The 17,211-nt window shown below is 44.6% G+C and overlaps 1 protein-coding gene across 1 annotated transcript in view; it reads left to right on the plus strand.

Annotated features, from left to right (window-relative positions):
* Nucleotides 1-1,231: 1,231 nt before the first annotated feature.
* GRHL2 (grainyhead like transcription factor 2) overlaps nt 1,232-17,211 on the plus strand; it is an 82,872-nt gene continuing 66,892 nt past the window's right edge. Inside the window, exons 1-2 of the mRNA XM_009638313.1 lie at nt 1,232-1,349; nt 7,305-7,479. Of these exons, the coding sequence (XP_009636608.1) occupies nt 1,232-1,349; nt 7,305-7,479 (293 nt within the window). The remainder of the gene's footprint in view (nt 1,350-7,304; nt 7,480-17,211) is intronic.

Consider the following 17,211-nt stretch of genomic DNA (forward strand, 5'->3'; position numbering starts at 1 on the left):
GCATCGGTCGGCGGGTGGTGAGCAATTGCATTGTGCATCATTCGTTTTGTATATTCTGTTATCATTCTCATTATTACTATTATTATTATTTTCTCTTATTAAACTGTCTTTATCTCAGCCCTCGGCTCTAACCTTTTATTTTCTTCCCGATTCGCCCCCCCATCCCACTGAGGGAGGGGGAAGTGAGCGAGTGGCTGCATGGTGCTTAGTTGCCAGCTGGGTTAAACCACGACAGGAAGACACATCAAAATGTGCGGGACTCTGCAGGTTGTAGAGGTCAGCAATAAATGGGAGACAGAAAGCTCTTTCACACAGCACTGCAGATGCCAAATGCCACGATCAGAAGCGTGGTTTATAACAAACAAAATTATTCCCTTAAGTACCTTATAACCTGTGGGGCTCATGGCTGCATAACGTTATGGAGGTCAAAAGTATACCGGGGTTCAGGCAGTGGCCTGACAGATTCACGAAACAAAGCGTTGACACAGAGGTGCGACACGCAGAGACGTAGATCCAGGCTCCAGCTGGAGCAGTCCGCCATGCGGAGTGGAGGATGCTTGGAAGGGGAAGAGTGCTGCTCCCTTCTTCCCAAGGTGCCCGGAGTGGGGGCTCTCGGAGATGCCCAGTGCAGTGGATGAGCCTCTCGTTAACCCAGGACAGATAATTGCATCTTCTTAGGCAGTGGCTGTGGGGTGGGAAAGGGGCTTCTCACATATTTCTCAGCACTTTCTGAGAAAGGGTTATGTTTTTGCTTCAGTTTGTTCCATGGTGCAGAGATGACTCTGCTTCTGCAGTGCTTACTTGTAGCTTGTGAGGAGTTTGTGAGAATAAATCCAAACCTCGCTGTTGTGTCAGCTGGTAGTCAGGCTTAATGGCCATTTATTGGCCCATACACTCTTGAGCAAAGAGAATCCCTTAGTGAAGGTCGTGCTAAATAACAGTGTGCAAATAATGCTTAATGACTTAAAGTGATGTCGGGTCCTTTAATATCAAGGAAAATGGTCTCTAATTATACTTGGATTTCTTCTTCCTCAAATGACATCAACAAGTACACCAAGGATAAAGTCCTTTCAGCTGGGGAAGCATTTATAAGTCAAAAAGACATTAGCTTTATTAAAAATACAGAATACTTCATCATTTTAGTGAAATTAGGTTCAAAAGGATTACAGTGTGATATATATATAACAGCATACATGTATATAACTACCAGTACTTATCATCTGTGTCTCTCATGGTTAATAAGGCGGGACTCGCTACTCCCAACTCTGCAGGTGAAAATACAGAGACCAGGAAAGAGGATGTGGCTTCTCCAAAGTCACACAATAGCTCGATTGTCAAGTATGAAACAGGTAAGTGGAAACACACAAACACAGAAGCCTGTTCACGAATGGGAATAAAATATGAAAAGAATGAGCAAACCTTTCTCTTCCTAAAAGAGAAGGGTCGCCTGGTGCAGTAAAAAAAAAAAAAAAAAATCAAACCTCTTAGAAACACCTGCAAAGTCCCTGACTGTCTACATAATTTATACCAGATTCCCTCTAGGGACTCGGACGTCAGGCGGGGCCGATGCAGGAATCTCCCCTGACTGCTGCAGGAGCTGGAAATGAGGCCGTTTGCCACAGATGAAGTGATTTTATTCGATAAACTCATAAAGCTTGGCTTCTTGCTAATGGCAGAGTTGAGGGTAACTGCATGTAAGCTGTTTAACCATTTCTGAAACAACTGATACAGGGTTTCCCCACTTCACATCTATGCGGTGCCGAGTGAGCTTTTCGGCTCTGCTACACGCTGCTGCGCCTGTGCTGGGCTGCCGCTGGTGAGCAATGCACACGAAATCCCTACAGACAGTTCCCGAGCCATGTTGGCCACCCGTCTGCGTGACTTTTAGACAGACACGCACTTCTCCTCAAATCAGCTCTGCCCTATCTCAGCTTTTCCCTTCTTTTTTATCTCCCATGATACTGAATTCTCCATTATTGAGATTCTCAGGGAAGAATCAAAACTCTTCCTCCAGGCGAGGAAAAAAAAAGGGCAGCTGCTTTTCACAGCCCTTTCCTCAGCTCCTCTTCTCTTCCACTATTTACTTTATGTCTTTACCTTGCAAACAGCTTAACGTCTTGGAGCCTGGGCTAAGCCCAGCCCTTTTGTGCCCTGCAGTCATTGCTGCATCTTTAAGGGAAAACTGATTCCCAGGAATGCTGTGCATGCACATACCTATCTGGGCGCTGCACCCACACCTGCCCACCAGGTAACCCAGCGCCCGCTGGCCCTCGCAGCCACATTCCAGCCGGCAGAGCTATTACTCGCTAATTGTTACCTGTCAAACAGGTAAACGAAGCTCTTGGGCCAAGTCCAAACAAGCGTATATTCCCACGAAATCCTAAACCGGCAAACCTTTGACCTTTCTGCAGCCCCACGGATGATTTTCCTTGGGACTGATGTAAAAGTATGATGGTATCTTTGATGGACGGAAAAAACAGTGGCATGTTTGGCTATTATTTATTGTGACGAAGCTTTCTTGTACGTGTTAATACCTGCAGGAGAGCAGAGGATTTCCAAAACAGGAGAGCAGAGCAGGCAGCCCAGTAAACACGGCACAGCTCATGTCTCCAGAATCACACGAGTGGGGTAGCTTTCCAAGATCTCGGCAGTGCAGCGCTGATCCAAAAGCAGTTGGTGGATGGTGAGGAATTAATATTCAAAACCTCCCAAGGCTGAAAAAGTTAGTGTACAAAGTAGCCCGGAGCCATCTGGGAGGGCTGGAACTGGCATTTCCTCTTCATTTCACCCCGTTCTGACTTGCTCTGCCGAGCATAACAGGAGCGTAACAGGATCAGCTCGGCTGGAGCAGGAGGGTCTCCACACACAGCTGTAGCAGCAGCCTGTCACTGTCAGCTGGCAAGGCTGTAAAGCTGGCAGGTTTGCCCTGCTCAGCGCTTTCTGAACAGGTCAGCGAGGGAAAGCGGCTCAGACCAAACTGCTCCATCACGAAGCTCGATCCTCCCGGCTAATTGCACAGAAAAGCCATTCCCCTGCAGAAGCATACACTGAAAGGCAGCCTGCTCTTACTGCAACACCCGTAAGATCGCGTATGCTTCCACATCAAAATGCAATGAAATAAAAAATTGGCTTTATTGAAAAAAAATACAGCTATAAATCACAACATTCAAAATGGCACAGATGTCCCAGCTTTACTATGACCCTCCTCCTTACGAGCTCTCTGGCTTGGGCTGTAAGCGCTTTGGGACGAGGATGGTGGTACCTACACATTCTCACAGAAGGTGATACCGTCGGACAACACTTCTGATTCAATAATATGGTTCAGCCTCATCACAGCTTCACCCTAGGTGTTGTGTCGAGTCGAGTCTCCCGGCTGTCAGAGGTGATAACCCAACAAAGAGGGGAGAGTAAACGGTATAAACCAGTTTGTTATTGATAACAACAGAAACATGATCTCCTCAGCAAGATGGTAATCTTTCTCCACAAAGGTTGCAGATAGCCTCCATGGTAAGCTTGATTTTGACCTGTCTCTCACCTCAGCTTTACCCCAGTTAAACCAGACTTCTATAGATCTCCCGGGCATCATCTTAGACATTGAAATTTATTTTGGAATAGGTGATTTTTAAATTTTTTAATGGGTGAATTTTTTTTTGAATAGATGAATTTTATTTTGGAAGTTACCTGGAGAAAGCAGTTGTTAGATCATTTGCAAAGCAAGCTGGTTTTATACTTCATTTGAAAAAGCATCTCTGGTTTTAACTTAGAAGCTCCAGACTGAGGTTTGGCACTTTTCTTTGGAACAGGCTAGTGCTTTAAGCTGATTTTTAGGGGGTTTTAGCTGACATGAGATCAGATATGCTTGCACAATTCCAGCTCAGTCCAGTACCTTATCTAAATACTGAGGGATTGGCTCAGAAACCAGGAGTGGTCCTGGGATTTACAGCTGAGGTTTCGTGGGGCTGAGCACAGCTTTGGTCTCCTGCAGACCCAACGTGCCGTGCACAGATTCCTACAGGAATTGGAAACTCCTCTGCAACTCCTTCTCTTTAGCTCCTTACTCCTTTTTTTTTTGCTCTTTACTGTGCAGAAAACATTAAAAGAGAAAGGATGTCCTGCAAGGGGATGAAAGAAAGAACTTTTTCCAGTAGGTTGCCAGGCCTTTCCAGATCTGCCTGTCTCCCAGCCTGTTGAGAGGTGCGAGGAGTAGTTGGTGGGACAGCTGGCTGAGTTTCTGTATAGGAGGAACAGGTACAAAAGAAGAGTCCTTGTGCCAGGGGAGAATCTCTCCTCTTCTCCTCTTGCACACAGCCCACTGCACCCCCACAAAACTCAGCAGTGGAGGCACTGATCACACACAGCATCTGGAGGTCATTACGTGGCGGATCCCCTCTGCTAGAGCCTCCTCCATGCTCTGGGGAGATGGCAGGATGCTGACGGTCTGCTCACACCCACCTGTGTTACCTTAGATGCCCTTGTGGCAGGGCTGTTCCCCCAGGTGAAGAGGAGAGCTCATGGACCAACAGCTGTCATCAATCCTTGACTTTAAATGGACACTGTGAAGAAGTAGACATCATTGGCCCTGCTGCTCCTGTCCTGGAAGCAAGAGACACCCCAAGCTCAGCAGGGAGCAGGAGGGAAGGAGGAGGGACTGTTTCAATTTGGTCAGGGCAAGGGGAAAATATTTCCTCTTGTGGCTCCCAAGAGGAGGCAGCATCTTGGCAGAGGCAACCTGCCCATCAGGCCAGACAGTCCTCTTCAGATTCCTCTGAAAAGCTGTTCAAGCAAACAGCAGTCCCTTCACGAGCTCCATTCCACTGAACGTGCTTGATTTGGGATTCTTCCCCCTTTTCACCTCACAGTGAGATTACACAGATGTCTTATCTGCTCTTAGCTCCTTGCCAGGCTCCAGCACGTAGCATTTTCAGTCTGTAGCGCTGTCACCAAATTCCTGTGCTGCATCAGTTGCCACACTGACCAACTTCCACTCACTATCATAATGTTACTGTCCCGTAGTATCTGAAACCATCAGTAATGGCACCCACAGATATTTTGCTTAAGATAAAAGTATCTTAAAAGATGACTAGTACAAAGGATGTCCATTTAAAAAACATGATGTAAAAACTGACAGCTGCGTTACTAATACCCACCTAGAACTGACAAACATTTACTGAACGAAGAGCAAGGCTTCAGGAATTTGTTGCCCCACATAGGCTATTAAGATTCCTGGAGCACCTGGGCTCTCGGGGCTGCCCTGCAAGCTGGCTTTATCCACGGGTAGAGCTGACTCTCTGGGGCTGTTGTGTCTAATGGTTCTATGGGATTTTTGAGAGGGGGCCAGAATAGCTCGAAGTTCAATTTTTCTCTTTCAGACCTGTAGAAGAACTTCTATGTCTGAAAGTCTGTTAACTTTTCCCAACTATGTACATGATCAGACAAGGTATTAGCTCTGTCAGCAAACCTTACCTCTCCCCACAGCATCACTTTTACAACAACATGGCTACTGTATGAAGCATGTCCTCTTTGTAATTAGCTCTTACTGGGGAGAGCATGGGTGATTTAGCTTTATCTCAACAGCTGGAGAAGAGGGTTAGTTGTCCAGAGGGTTGGTTGACTGGAGGGTTAAGGAAACTCTACTAGAAACGGCCATGCACTGATCGCCGGAAAAGCTGACTGTACAACCACCAGCTCACGCAGTCCCAGGCCACTGCCCGTGAGCACAGGCTTCTTATGTCATCCCACTTCTGGCTCCAGTTTGACCAAAACTGTGTTACTGAGCTGGTGACATGGGAAGAAAAGTTTTCTAGCTTCTGTAGTGTTCATAAGTGAACCATCCTGGTACTGCTGCTCAATGCCTGTGTGAGGTTTAATGCTGGCTAGTTTAATTGAGAGGGTGTGTAATAGGTTAAAACTGTGTTTACACTTGTTTAAGGTTCAGAAAACCAAATGCAGGGAAAAGAAGAAAACATGTAACTCTTCAGAGTTACAAAACAGCCTTCTTAAATGAAGAAATAAATAAGGATTCTCGTAAATGAATGCAAAACAATTGAGAAGAATAGGCCTGTGCCTAATCAAAGCCCTGATTAGTTCAGTGGTGTCAGTGATCCATCAGTGACACCAATTCCTACAATTTTGCATGTCTCTCTTTTTCTAAAGGCCAACCTCTTAGATTCATGACAGAAGGGTATTACTTAAATCTCTGATTCTTACCTTTCATTTGCACACCGGGGAAAAGCTTGAGAGGGAAATACCGGGACACTGACAGACAGATGAAACCTCTATTTTTTAAATGTCATGATTCTAAAACATGATGCAAGGAAGGGGGTGCCACCACCTGTACGCATTCACTTCAGAGTCTAAAGTAGGGTTTGAAGTTCAGGGCCTCTGGAGTGCGTTCTGTCATCTGCTGCAAACATGACATGAAAGAGGCAGAAAGTAAGACAACAAGATTTGTGCATCTGTTAGAAAAAAAAAGAGCTCAGTTCTCAAATGCCTGTATCATTGCTGTGGCTCAGGACCTGGCAAGCCACCTAGACAGCAGTACCTCTGACACTGCTGCTGTGCACGTCAGGAGAGCCTGCCGCAGCACTGGCACTATTTGTATCTTCCCGTCACCACGCTGTCTGTTGCCCTCAATATGCATCAATACCCCTTCATCCCCGGTATCAGGGGCAAGAATTGATTGCAATGGGCCAAGCTGCCTGTTCTCAGTCTGAGACAGCTGGGAGGAGTGCGCTCCAGCTCCCAGGCACTAATTAGACACTAATCTCATGCACTAAGATTCCCACACACCATACAGGCTTCCTTTGGTGACTTTTCAATTAGCATCACAACACCCCAAGCTTTGAACCCTTTGTGTATATTTATCTTTTCTTCCAATTGTCAGGGCCAGCAGACATAAATTAAACCAATTTGAGAGTATCTGCGTGTCTATTATTTGGCAGCTATTAGCCTAAATTGACATAATCCTCTCCCCGCTGAGAGTTAGACACATTTATGTTAGCCTGGGTATGACTTGCTTGTATTCTTTCACAGAAAATATGAGAAATCATGTAGGGACTGCTAAAAATCTGGAATTCACTTCTGCGTGTACAGGAGAAATGTCTGCCCTTATTGCACTGATGTGTCATGTCTAGAGGTAGATGGTGCAGCTCTGCTGAGTGTAGGAGGGCAAAGCCAGCACATTGGTCCCAGACTGGACAGGGGCTGTACGCAGTGAACGTTAAAGGAACTTTAAGAGAGGAGCAGGCACGTGGCATGGGGAGAAGAGCCTGTGAAGAACTCATTGCGTTTGATTCCTCTTCTAGGACTGGAGACCAGAGCTGAGGAACCTGCTGCAGCCCTCAGCATTACGCAGGTAGCAGCATTCATCTGCAAACAGACTGAATTCAACCCTATAGGGCCTGATCAGCAGCTCACAAAGTTGGAAAGATTCTCAGTGGACTCCATCCAGCACAGGATCAGGCCACCTGAACAAGCAGTGTAGTGCTTCAAAGGAGAAAATGACACTTGGGGCTCAGAGAGACCTAAAGCCATAGGAGGCTGCAGAATTACTGGGAAAGTACAGTGCAAGTCAAGCAGTTTCCTGGACACAAAGGCAACGACTACACATATATATAACAAAAAATACTATTTCCTTCGCACTGCCATCAATGATATGTGTTGGCTGATACATGCAAGCCTACAGCCCGGTTGCCACTGGCTACTGCCTCATCGTTGTTGGAATTTTAACTACTGTATTGCCATATCACAGCATTCAACTCACCCTCAATCCCCCCAGCTCCTTGTCATTGCCACCAAACTCTACTCATGGGAGCCAACAGCCGCTGCTGGTGCAATTCTCTGCATTAATGGGCAATCTCTGAGCAGAGGCACTTCAAAGCACCCTCCTCAGGCTCAAAAGGTTCTCCCCATTATAGTGTGATTGGTTGTTTACGCTGAGGTAATTGGTGTGTGTATTGGTCTTGTTTGCATTGAAGATTTTCAGATATCCTTGGTCTCCCTCCTCCCTGCCCTGATGGAAGCTCTGGAACCCCAAGGGAACACCACAAATCAAGGGGAAATCTCCCCATTCCCCTCTTGCTAAGGCTGGAATTGGAGGGCCAAAGCATCGAATTTAACCCCAGGCACCTACTGTCTAAAACTGACAGAATTTGAGCACTAGCCTGCTGTGAAGTCACTTCCAAAGCAAAGAACGGAGATGCAGTGCAAAGGACAACCTGAATGATTGACAGTTTTCATAATACTGTCTATAAAAACCAGGCACACCACCTTCTACAGGTGCATCTTTGGAAGAAAAGATGGTCATTTCACCTGTGACTTACAAAATACCTTCTTGATCAGACAGCTGCACTCATCCATATGCTTCTATGAATTCAGAAGCTTCACTGGGCCTACAGTGATGCTGACGCTGCATCTGCATTTGCAGAAATTCACCACCACTCCAGCCACTGGAGGAAGCTGAAAGGTTTGAGAAATAGAAGTTGCCAGAGCTGCTGGTGATACCACGTCTCTCTAATGCCAAGAGATGTCAGGTGAGCCAGCTGTGTGGGAGACTCCAGGAGAACTGGGCTGTGCAAATGCTGCAATTAATTCCCCATGCTTACACCTGGAAGGCTTTCATTCACCCCAAAAAGAAAAGACTGCTTTGCGTGCACTTTCACAATCACTTTAACTCAAAGCTAAAACCAGGCTGCTGCCAAAAGAGGTGGGCCCGCCCTACAAGTACCATCCCCTTCCTTTTGCTGGCTCCAGCACTCCCACAGTTTGGAATGGAGTTTAGGGGGTCAAACCAGCCTACTTGCCTGCCTGAAAACTAACCCTATTAAAAAAACCAAACCAAACCAAACCAAACCAGTTTTCAGGAAGATGAAAGAGCAAGGCTGCTGCTGTGACACAAGAGGGCAGAAATGCATGAAAGAGAGAAAGCCCCTTTGGGCAGCCACACACTCTTCTACTGGGCTAAGCCAACCAGTGGTGACTCTAATGCGTTTATCTGTTAAGAATCTCAACAAAATATGCTTTATTCAACTTCACTGTAAGAAGAAGGGTTGAAGCCTGCAGTTATCCCCCCTCACCTTACAAACAAGATCCCAGGAGAGCCAGGGTGACAGGACCCCGTGACATTCTCTTGTGTCCTGCTTTTTACTCACGTTGCTGCCTGCTCATCGCTGTGACCCTGGGGATACCACTGGAATCCCTATTACGGGATTACTTCCTGCTCCACTGCACTGCGGTACCAAGCTCAGTGTTCACCACCTGCACTTCACACATGCATAAGACTGAGAAAGCTTTTATCAAGAGCTATACAACTCTGGTGAGAATGGACTCTGCTCTGCCCAAAGTAAGACCTGTCCTTGAAACCAACTATGATACCACATCATCAGTTGTCCTGATGTCAGCTTGGAGTTATCAGTGCAACATTTAAAATTCAACCTATGCTGCACATAGGCTTAACCAATTAGGTCTGAAAAAATGAGATAAAGACATTTGGGTTTAAAATCCCACCTTTCAAATGCAGTTTGTCTGTTTTGTGAGTGCAATTCGCCCTGAATTGCTCTCCCCCTGTAAAGTCTACCTTCACCTTTGCTAGCGATTTCAACAAAAAAAGGGCAAGGCTAGACTGAGAAAGGCATCTTGCACTCCGGCACTGCCTGGGAGCCCGCAGGAGGGCTGAGGGACTCTGCTAGGCAGCAGGTTTAACAAGCAGTTAGGTATGATGATGTTTCAGGGGCTAAGAATCCACAAGGCACTCAACACTCCAGCATGAGTTTGTCAAAACACGTAATCCCTGCCTGTGCAGTTTAAAAATAAATGTATTCTAAACTGGGAAACTCACTGGTTTCACAGGGTATGCGAGAGTCAGGGTGGAGCGTTCAGCAAACGACCTGTCTGCATCTGGCACCAGCCTGAGATTTGGGCAAGGGGTAATAAATTCCTGGCTCCGCAGAGATTCCCCACATAACCTTTGGCAAGCCTGTTACTCAAAAACCTCACGTATAAAATGGAGAGGTGCTGCACCTACCTCCCCACGTTTGCCTCGTGCACCTCCTTGGAAAGCTTCACAGGTCAGGAACCGTCCCTGGCAGTTGGTGCCTGGGCTGTGAGAGCTTGAGCAACTTCACCGTGATACCAAACAACATCTTTGCCTTGGGGCTAGGAGACTGCAGGGTGTCAGTTTGGTCTCCCCCCGCCTGCCACCTTTCCCGAACCTTTCAACGTGTCCTCCCGCACCTAGTTCACTCTGGAATGACACAGCCCGAGTATATGATTTTGCCTCCCTCCCCAAGCACCTTAACCGTGGTATTGATTACGCAGAGGAGTGATTTATACCCCCAATGACGGTAAAGCAGGGTTTGCCTTCCCCTGAGAAGTCCTAGCACTCAGAGCAAAGTTTATGGTGAAATAGGAACCAACATACGCATCTTGCCCCCACCCTTCCCTGCAGGGCTATTGCTCGTGTGTGGGAGCTAGAGAAAAAAAAGCAGCAAAGAAATGTAAATGTAAATCTGCCTGCTTTGCCCCTCACACCCAAACACTGCATATAAACAGCCATCTCCAGGTACCTTTTCAAGTCAGAGACAAGCAAATACTCAGCTTCTCTGTCCTGGAGCCACATAAAACTTCTTCACTGCAGAATACTTTCACCCTGCTTCTTCCCGAAGCTAAGATTTCCACTTACTTGGGAAAAAGGAGAAGAAACAAAAATATAAGTGAAAAGCATACATATTGTAAATGTGTTTATTGTAAGAGATTTGCTTTCTATACTGAAACAAAAGGAAGCAAAATCTGCAGTGCAACTCCTATTTACACCTGGTGTCTAGGGCATGACACAGTAAAGTTTCTGCATCCTGAATTAATTGAGAAAACATGGATGTTTTGTCCGATCCTTCTCAGAAAAAAGGTAGAGTTCTAAAGCAGCACGTGTGACAGCCACGGAACACAGCTATAGGAGCTGGAATTGCCTAGTAACTCTGATCTGCATTATAAAACAATGAAAAAATCAATACTGGATTAGGCAGTGTAATAATGCACACACAGGTAACAGAGATACTGCAAAAGAAAAGCGAGGTGTAAAGGAACTTGGAAGCAGCACGTCAAAGTGACGCACTGAGAGCTTGATCCCTGGGTTTGGCTATCCCACAACACAGGGGCGGAATGAGATAGAGTAGTTATCACATCTCCCTGGGTGTCAGGGAAGTCCTTCCAGCAGCAGAGGAACAGCAAAATCTACTTTCACAGCAGTCTGAGTAGAGATAAAGCAGGCTTGTAGGTGCATGCAGGGCATGTGCGTTGTATAAACACAGTATCACTGAGATGGTGAACCTGATAGGACAAGCTGATGAAGCGGCTGCAGGGGATCTAGAACTGGGGTCTCCCCCAAGCCACGGACTACATGATCTTGAAGCTCCTGTGCATGGAAGAGCCAGAGCCAGGCAATAGGAAAGGCCAAAGATCACGGTAACAAGCTCTGATCCTACGTTGCCCAGAAAGCCTGATGGAGTCATACTGTATACTGCCTTTACATTTATGAACGAAACCGGTTGGGGGCTTTCTTCTGAAATGCTCTTCTATTTCAAAAGAGAATAGCAGCAAATAGTAGAAAGTGACACTGCTAACACCTGTCTGTAAAGGAACTAAAAGCAGAGCTGACAAAGCTTAAACAGAAACAGAGACACGCATGGTCTAGTGACCTTCCCATAGAACAAGGCACTGCAGAGATCTCCTGGCTCCAACAGTGGTTCCTTTTGTGCCACCAGACAATCCCCTTTATCCTCTGCCCTTCAAATAACGTAACATTTGCCTGCTCCTGAGGGCAGCCACAAGGATACGCGAGCAACAGCCCAGGGGCTATCAACCCCACTTTGAATTCAGCAGATTCTGAAAGCAGCTTTTTCTGTTTGCTGTGATTTCTTAAGTACCTTGCTATTTGATTATAGTATTGACCTATTTTGAGGGAAACCCACATTGACTTTAAGCGAACAGGATGATACGTTCACAGCTTTGTTTCCCAATCTCTGCTGCTCCGATTGGAAAGTATTTCTGTGGATTCTTTGGGCTGCATTTACTCTAGTTCCTGAGTGTGGGAAAAGTAAACAAGCAATTGTTTATATGCCATCCTTCACCTTCTGCATGCTGGAACACTTACACCTATTTTAGGACAGACTGGTAGAGCAAAAAGAGACACATTTGTCATTGGTTTTAGAATGCTTATTATTGCAGTGCTGTTTTAGACCTGTGGAGCTTCTACATTTTTTTAAACTCTCAACATGCCCATAACCAATGCAAAGATACTTGAAGCTCTTAGGTTTTCCACATATGGATCACATCCCTATTTCAGATGCCTTTTAAATGATGCTCTGTAAGTCATAATGCTTCAAGAACTGGCTGATGAGAGCTGGAAGAAGCCGCAGCCTCAGTGGCAAACCCAGACTTGGCCATTCCCACTCCCCATGAGAGCCCTTCAGTCCAGGTCTCCATGGACCTTAGAGAAGGCCAGCCCACCTCCCCCACGCACCCACTGCAGTACCAAAAAACAACCGTGGGCTCATTTTGTACAACTGAGGTAATTCTGTGTTATCATCAAGAAGAAAGAAAAAAGAAGAGAGGAGGGCGAGGACTTTAATTTTGAGAAAAAATTCCTTTTAAACTACTACTGGCAATTAAACAAAATGTTCTAGTAATTAAAGGAAAAAAAGGATATATAGGTAATTAGGACAATTTTCTTCTTACCTTCCCCAGGAACTGTTTACAACCTAAACAAACTAACAGCATTTTACCTTCATCCCCAAATAGTTCAAATTAGGATTACTCAAAACGTGTCTATGAATTTGCAGTTTTGCTCTATGGTCATGCAAAGATCCCACTGATTAACACAGGAAGCTGGACAAAGCTTCAGGAAGATGCACTCTTAACATTTTTCTCACAGGTCAGGTTATTTAGGTTCTCTAGCTGTGCCCCATAATGACATCACACAATTTTAATGTCAGCTTAATTAACATATTTCCTAAGGCCCAGATCCCACATCACATTAAATTGTCTTTCAGAGATGCTTTCTTATTCCTTTTCACACTACGGTTTTACACTAAAAGCAAAATTACCATCATTAGGTGACCTAACTGTACTTTCCCAATGTTTCAAAGTGCTTGAGTAAATCACTACAAATGGCTATCAGCTAGATCAAAGCATCTGCAGAAAAGTTATCGTTCTATATTAAATTCTATTGAATTGGTTCCAAAACTGTGAGTAATCTTTATGAAATGGATTGGTACTTCGATGTCTGCTAATCAAGTATGAACCTAATATTCCAATCTATTGTTGGACTTTGCTGCCTTCTTAGCTGTCTCAATGTCTCAATCCTGAAAGGATTTCCATGCTGAGCTATTGTAACCACTAAAAATTACTTTTCCTGTTTTAAGCTGAAACGACATTGTGTGTGCCACACTGCCCGAGTTCAGCATTGCAGGTACACAGGACAGTCATGTACAAACTTTGACATCTTTCAGAACCATGAGTTCTACACTCATAATAAGCAAAGCAAAAATAAATAAAGCCCCTCCTTTTTTTTCTTTTTACATGTTTCCATACTGCTTTGATGAATCTAAAAGAAATGCAAATCAGCATTTCAAATAGAAAGTGCCATGCTTGGCTCCACACCTTACCCTGTGGCCAGGAAATGCTTGGTATTCCATGGTCCCCCACACTGCTGAATGCTGCTGTCAGGGGTGATGTGGAGGCACAAACTGCAGCTTCCAGGCAGCATGACAGAAATCCACGAGTACTTGCCACTAATCACAAAGTCTGGTAGGACTTCTGTAGTTTCATTGTGAAGCATTAAAAGTAAACTGTTATCAGGATCTCAGTTACTTAGAATTACTTTCTTAAAGTTAACAGTGCAGAGTAGTTCATTCTTAGAGCATAACAATGATCTGTCTGGGGTATAGGAGGGTTACACTGAACTCTGTTAAGCTTATTTTGATGTACATGATGGCTTCACTGAATTCAGTTGAGGATCAAGGTCTGCAAAAATTGCCATAAATAGAGTTTTATACAGAAGATGACTACAAAGGAAAGGCTATGGGGAGGATTAACAGTAAATGTTGCATATCACAAAATAAGTAGGTAGGTGGTTGCCTTTGAACTTGCTGTGAGAGTACATTTTATATCAACAGCCATCAATGACATAGAAAGACACAAATAAAAATAGGTGGTAATCGCTGCCTACTGAAAACAGTTGTTTTCAAACATCTCTCTCACTGAACTGCTTTACAACACTGTTTTGACATAAATATCTCTCTAACATCTTTTATCACATAGACTTCTTTTAATAGTTTTCTGAAAGATATTTTAGGTACTTAGTGCAATTAGTAAGCCTAGTTAAGCCTTATTTGTGCACTCTACTTCCTCTACCCAGTGCTGGCAAGTCCAAACAGCATTGACGCTAGCTGCTATGGAGTAAATAATGTAAACATGAGGTAAAGCTTTAGACAGTTGAATTCTACTCTGAATCCTTACACCACCACAAAAAACTATCAGCTGCAGTGCAAAGAAAGAAACAAGCACAGTATGAAAAACAGCAGTTTACTATTTTAAATTTTTCCTGAACACTCCAAAGACAAGTCCTAGATTTTCAATAATGTATTGCATGACTATTTCATTTTTGCTCCACATGGCCTTTATTCCACAGGAAGCAAGACTGGTCTGGCCAGAAATAACATTAGCTGATTTTTCAGCGACTAACAGATTAGTTTATAATAATCTTGTAGATCATGAAGAATGAGCATCAGGCTGGATTAGGTAGGACTTGTTTGACCTGCTCAGCTAGAGGTGGACTCCGACACTTTCAATTTGATTCCAGTCTGCAGTCTGAAGCAAAAGGCTCATCCAGAAAATGATGAGCCTACCTAGTTAAAATAATTTTCAGGGTATATTTTTCCATCTAAGCAAGTCCCAACTAAATTAGCAGTTGTCACCTCCAACAACCTCAAACCAAGAGTTTATTACTGCATTTTTCACTTTTATTCCTAACTTTGACCTTGGAACACCACCTAAGTCGGTGAGCAGTAATTCAGTCTCCCGACTACCTCATTCTAAGAGAATGTCTCCTGAGAGCAGGCTGCTAAAGGCAGTTTTGTGTTTGCCCCAGTACTAGAACAACAAACTCTATTTCAGTTTGAGTTACACTCTGGGTTTGGTCCAGGACTGCAGACGGCATCAAATGCAGTTTTCTTTCTTGTAAAATCACACATCAGCAGCATTTCCACCTTGGGGAAGGCAGCATTTTCAAAAGTGCTCATCACTGATCTTCCTCTCCCTCTTCCTATACATTTCAGACAGGAAAAAAACAGAGGGAAAAAAGCAACATCCAAATGTTTCTCATAATTGAAAAATTAAAAAAAGAGAAAGAGGATACCTGAATTGGCATTAATCCTATTGATGGTGCTCAAACAGGTAACCTTTTCAGGTCTCGAAGTTTATTTTCAGCATAACAAATATTTGGGAAAGAAACCTTATCATTTCTGCCGTTAACAGGGGGGCTTCACTAACTTAAAACTGTTACAGCATTCTACCACTATCTCTCCAAAACAACTCACAGTATCTCACAGCAATGTGCCCGACAGACTCAACTTGTTTTAAGATTACACAGTAATTCTGTATTCAAAATGACTGCATTATTTGTAATGAATAAATTACTCCTTTTGTCTTCTGTGTTTTACAAAGCGTTATGGCTTCCTCAAAATGTATTACACAAAATAATTCATACAAGCATTGTTATGAATAACAGCCTACAAGTTCAATACCAGTATCTGTTATTCAAAATTCAGGCCACATTAGCAACTTCTGATTGGATTTACAGATTGTATAATAATGTTTCTTTCCTGTGAATGATGAATGGAGGAAGAGAATGGCTAACTAATACCTTGTGCTCAATCAAAGCATCGTTAATCTAAAGTATTTTTCTAATTCTGTTTAGTTAAAGTGATGGAAATCTTCATGGGGCTATGTTTAAGCTGACTTAAAACTGATTTACACGGAATGGGCTTCATTTAGTTAGTTACTATGAATACAGATAAGGCCTGAGACCCAGTAATAGATATCTGTGCCTGATTGTGATCCCATGATACCATAAACTTTACAGAGTCAAGTTTGATTGCAACTGCAGCAGTACGTGAAAGATCAGGCCCCAGATCACAATACTACATGGTTTTTGTACATATATATATATCTATGATACATATATATTTGGTTACAGAAATATATATTTCTGTGACTATCCTTTCTACTACATTCCCCTGTCAGGTGAAATCAAAGGTAGAAAATGGAAAATGCCTTCACCTAAGGCAGTATAAGTTTGATGGTTTCAGCATCATTCAGCTAATTTTCTTGCAAAGATCACAAAGTAATGTAGTGATCTCCCCCATATAATGGTGCATTCTTTGCACATACAGCACTATTTGTAGAGCAGAGGTTATCAGCAGTCCAGTTGGATGACTAGTATAGGAAGATGTCTTCAGGAGGACAGGTGGTAGCAGGAAAAATTATTAGGGCTCTGACCTGTCTCTGGTGGAAGAATGGGGACTCAGAATGGGTGAGACCAGGTGGAAGTCTCTCTGCTACCTTTCCACTCCCTCTTCCCAAACCGACCCAACAGGGAGGAGAGACCCTCTTTCTCCCCTTCTCCATCAGGGGCAAAGCTGCTGACCACACAGCCCGATCCTGCCCCTTGTGAGCCCACTTAGGTCTTCAGGCAAAGTACACAGTAAGGCGTACTGGACCAAAGGGTGACTGACAGTTTGATGGCACAGTCCTCTATCCACTTCACCGCTGCAGAACAGAGCCTTCCTCAATAAACACCCCATTCCAGCACTCCTGTTTTCTTTCCCGCTTTCCCCTGCTGACAAACCAGACCGTTCAGCCCCCCCAGCTCGACTGTCAGCCCTCAGATCCACGCAGTGGGTGTCATCTCCTGGCACATTCCTCTGCCATCAGTTGCCTTCTGCACCGAGACATTCGCCAACGCCAAACCTGGCCGGTCCCAACCGTGGGTAAGGTGTCCCCCCCACCAAAAAAAAAAAAGAAAAAAGTAAAAAAGACCTGAAACCCAACAAAAAGCCCAGCTACGAAACTGTCCTGCGAAGGCCGACGCCTCTCTGGGCACCGTCCCGCCGGGGGATTTTGGGCACGGCGACCCCTTTCCGCCGCCGGCCCCGCTCC

This window comes from Egretta garzetta, unplaced genomic scaffold (genome assembly GCF_000687185.1).
Source record: "Egretta garzetta isolate BGI_Z169 unplaced genomic scaffold, ASM68718v1 scaffold154, whole genome shotgun sequence".
NCBI lineage: Eukaryota > Metazoa > Chordata > Aves > Pelecaniformes > Ardeidae > Egretta > Egretta garzetta.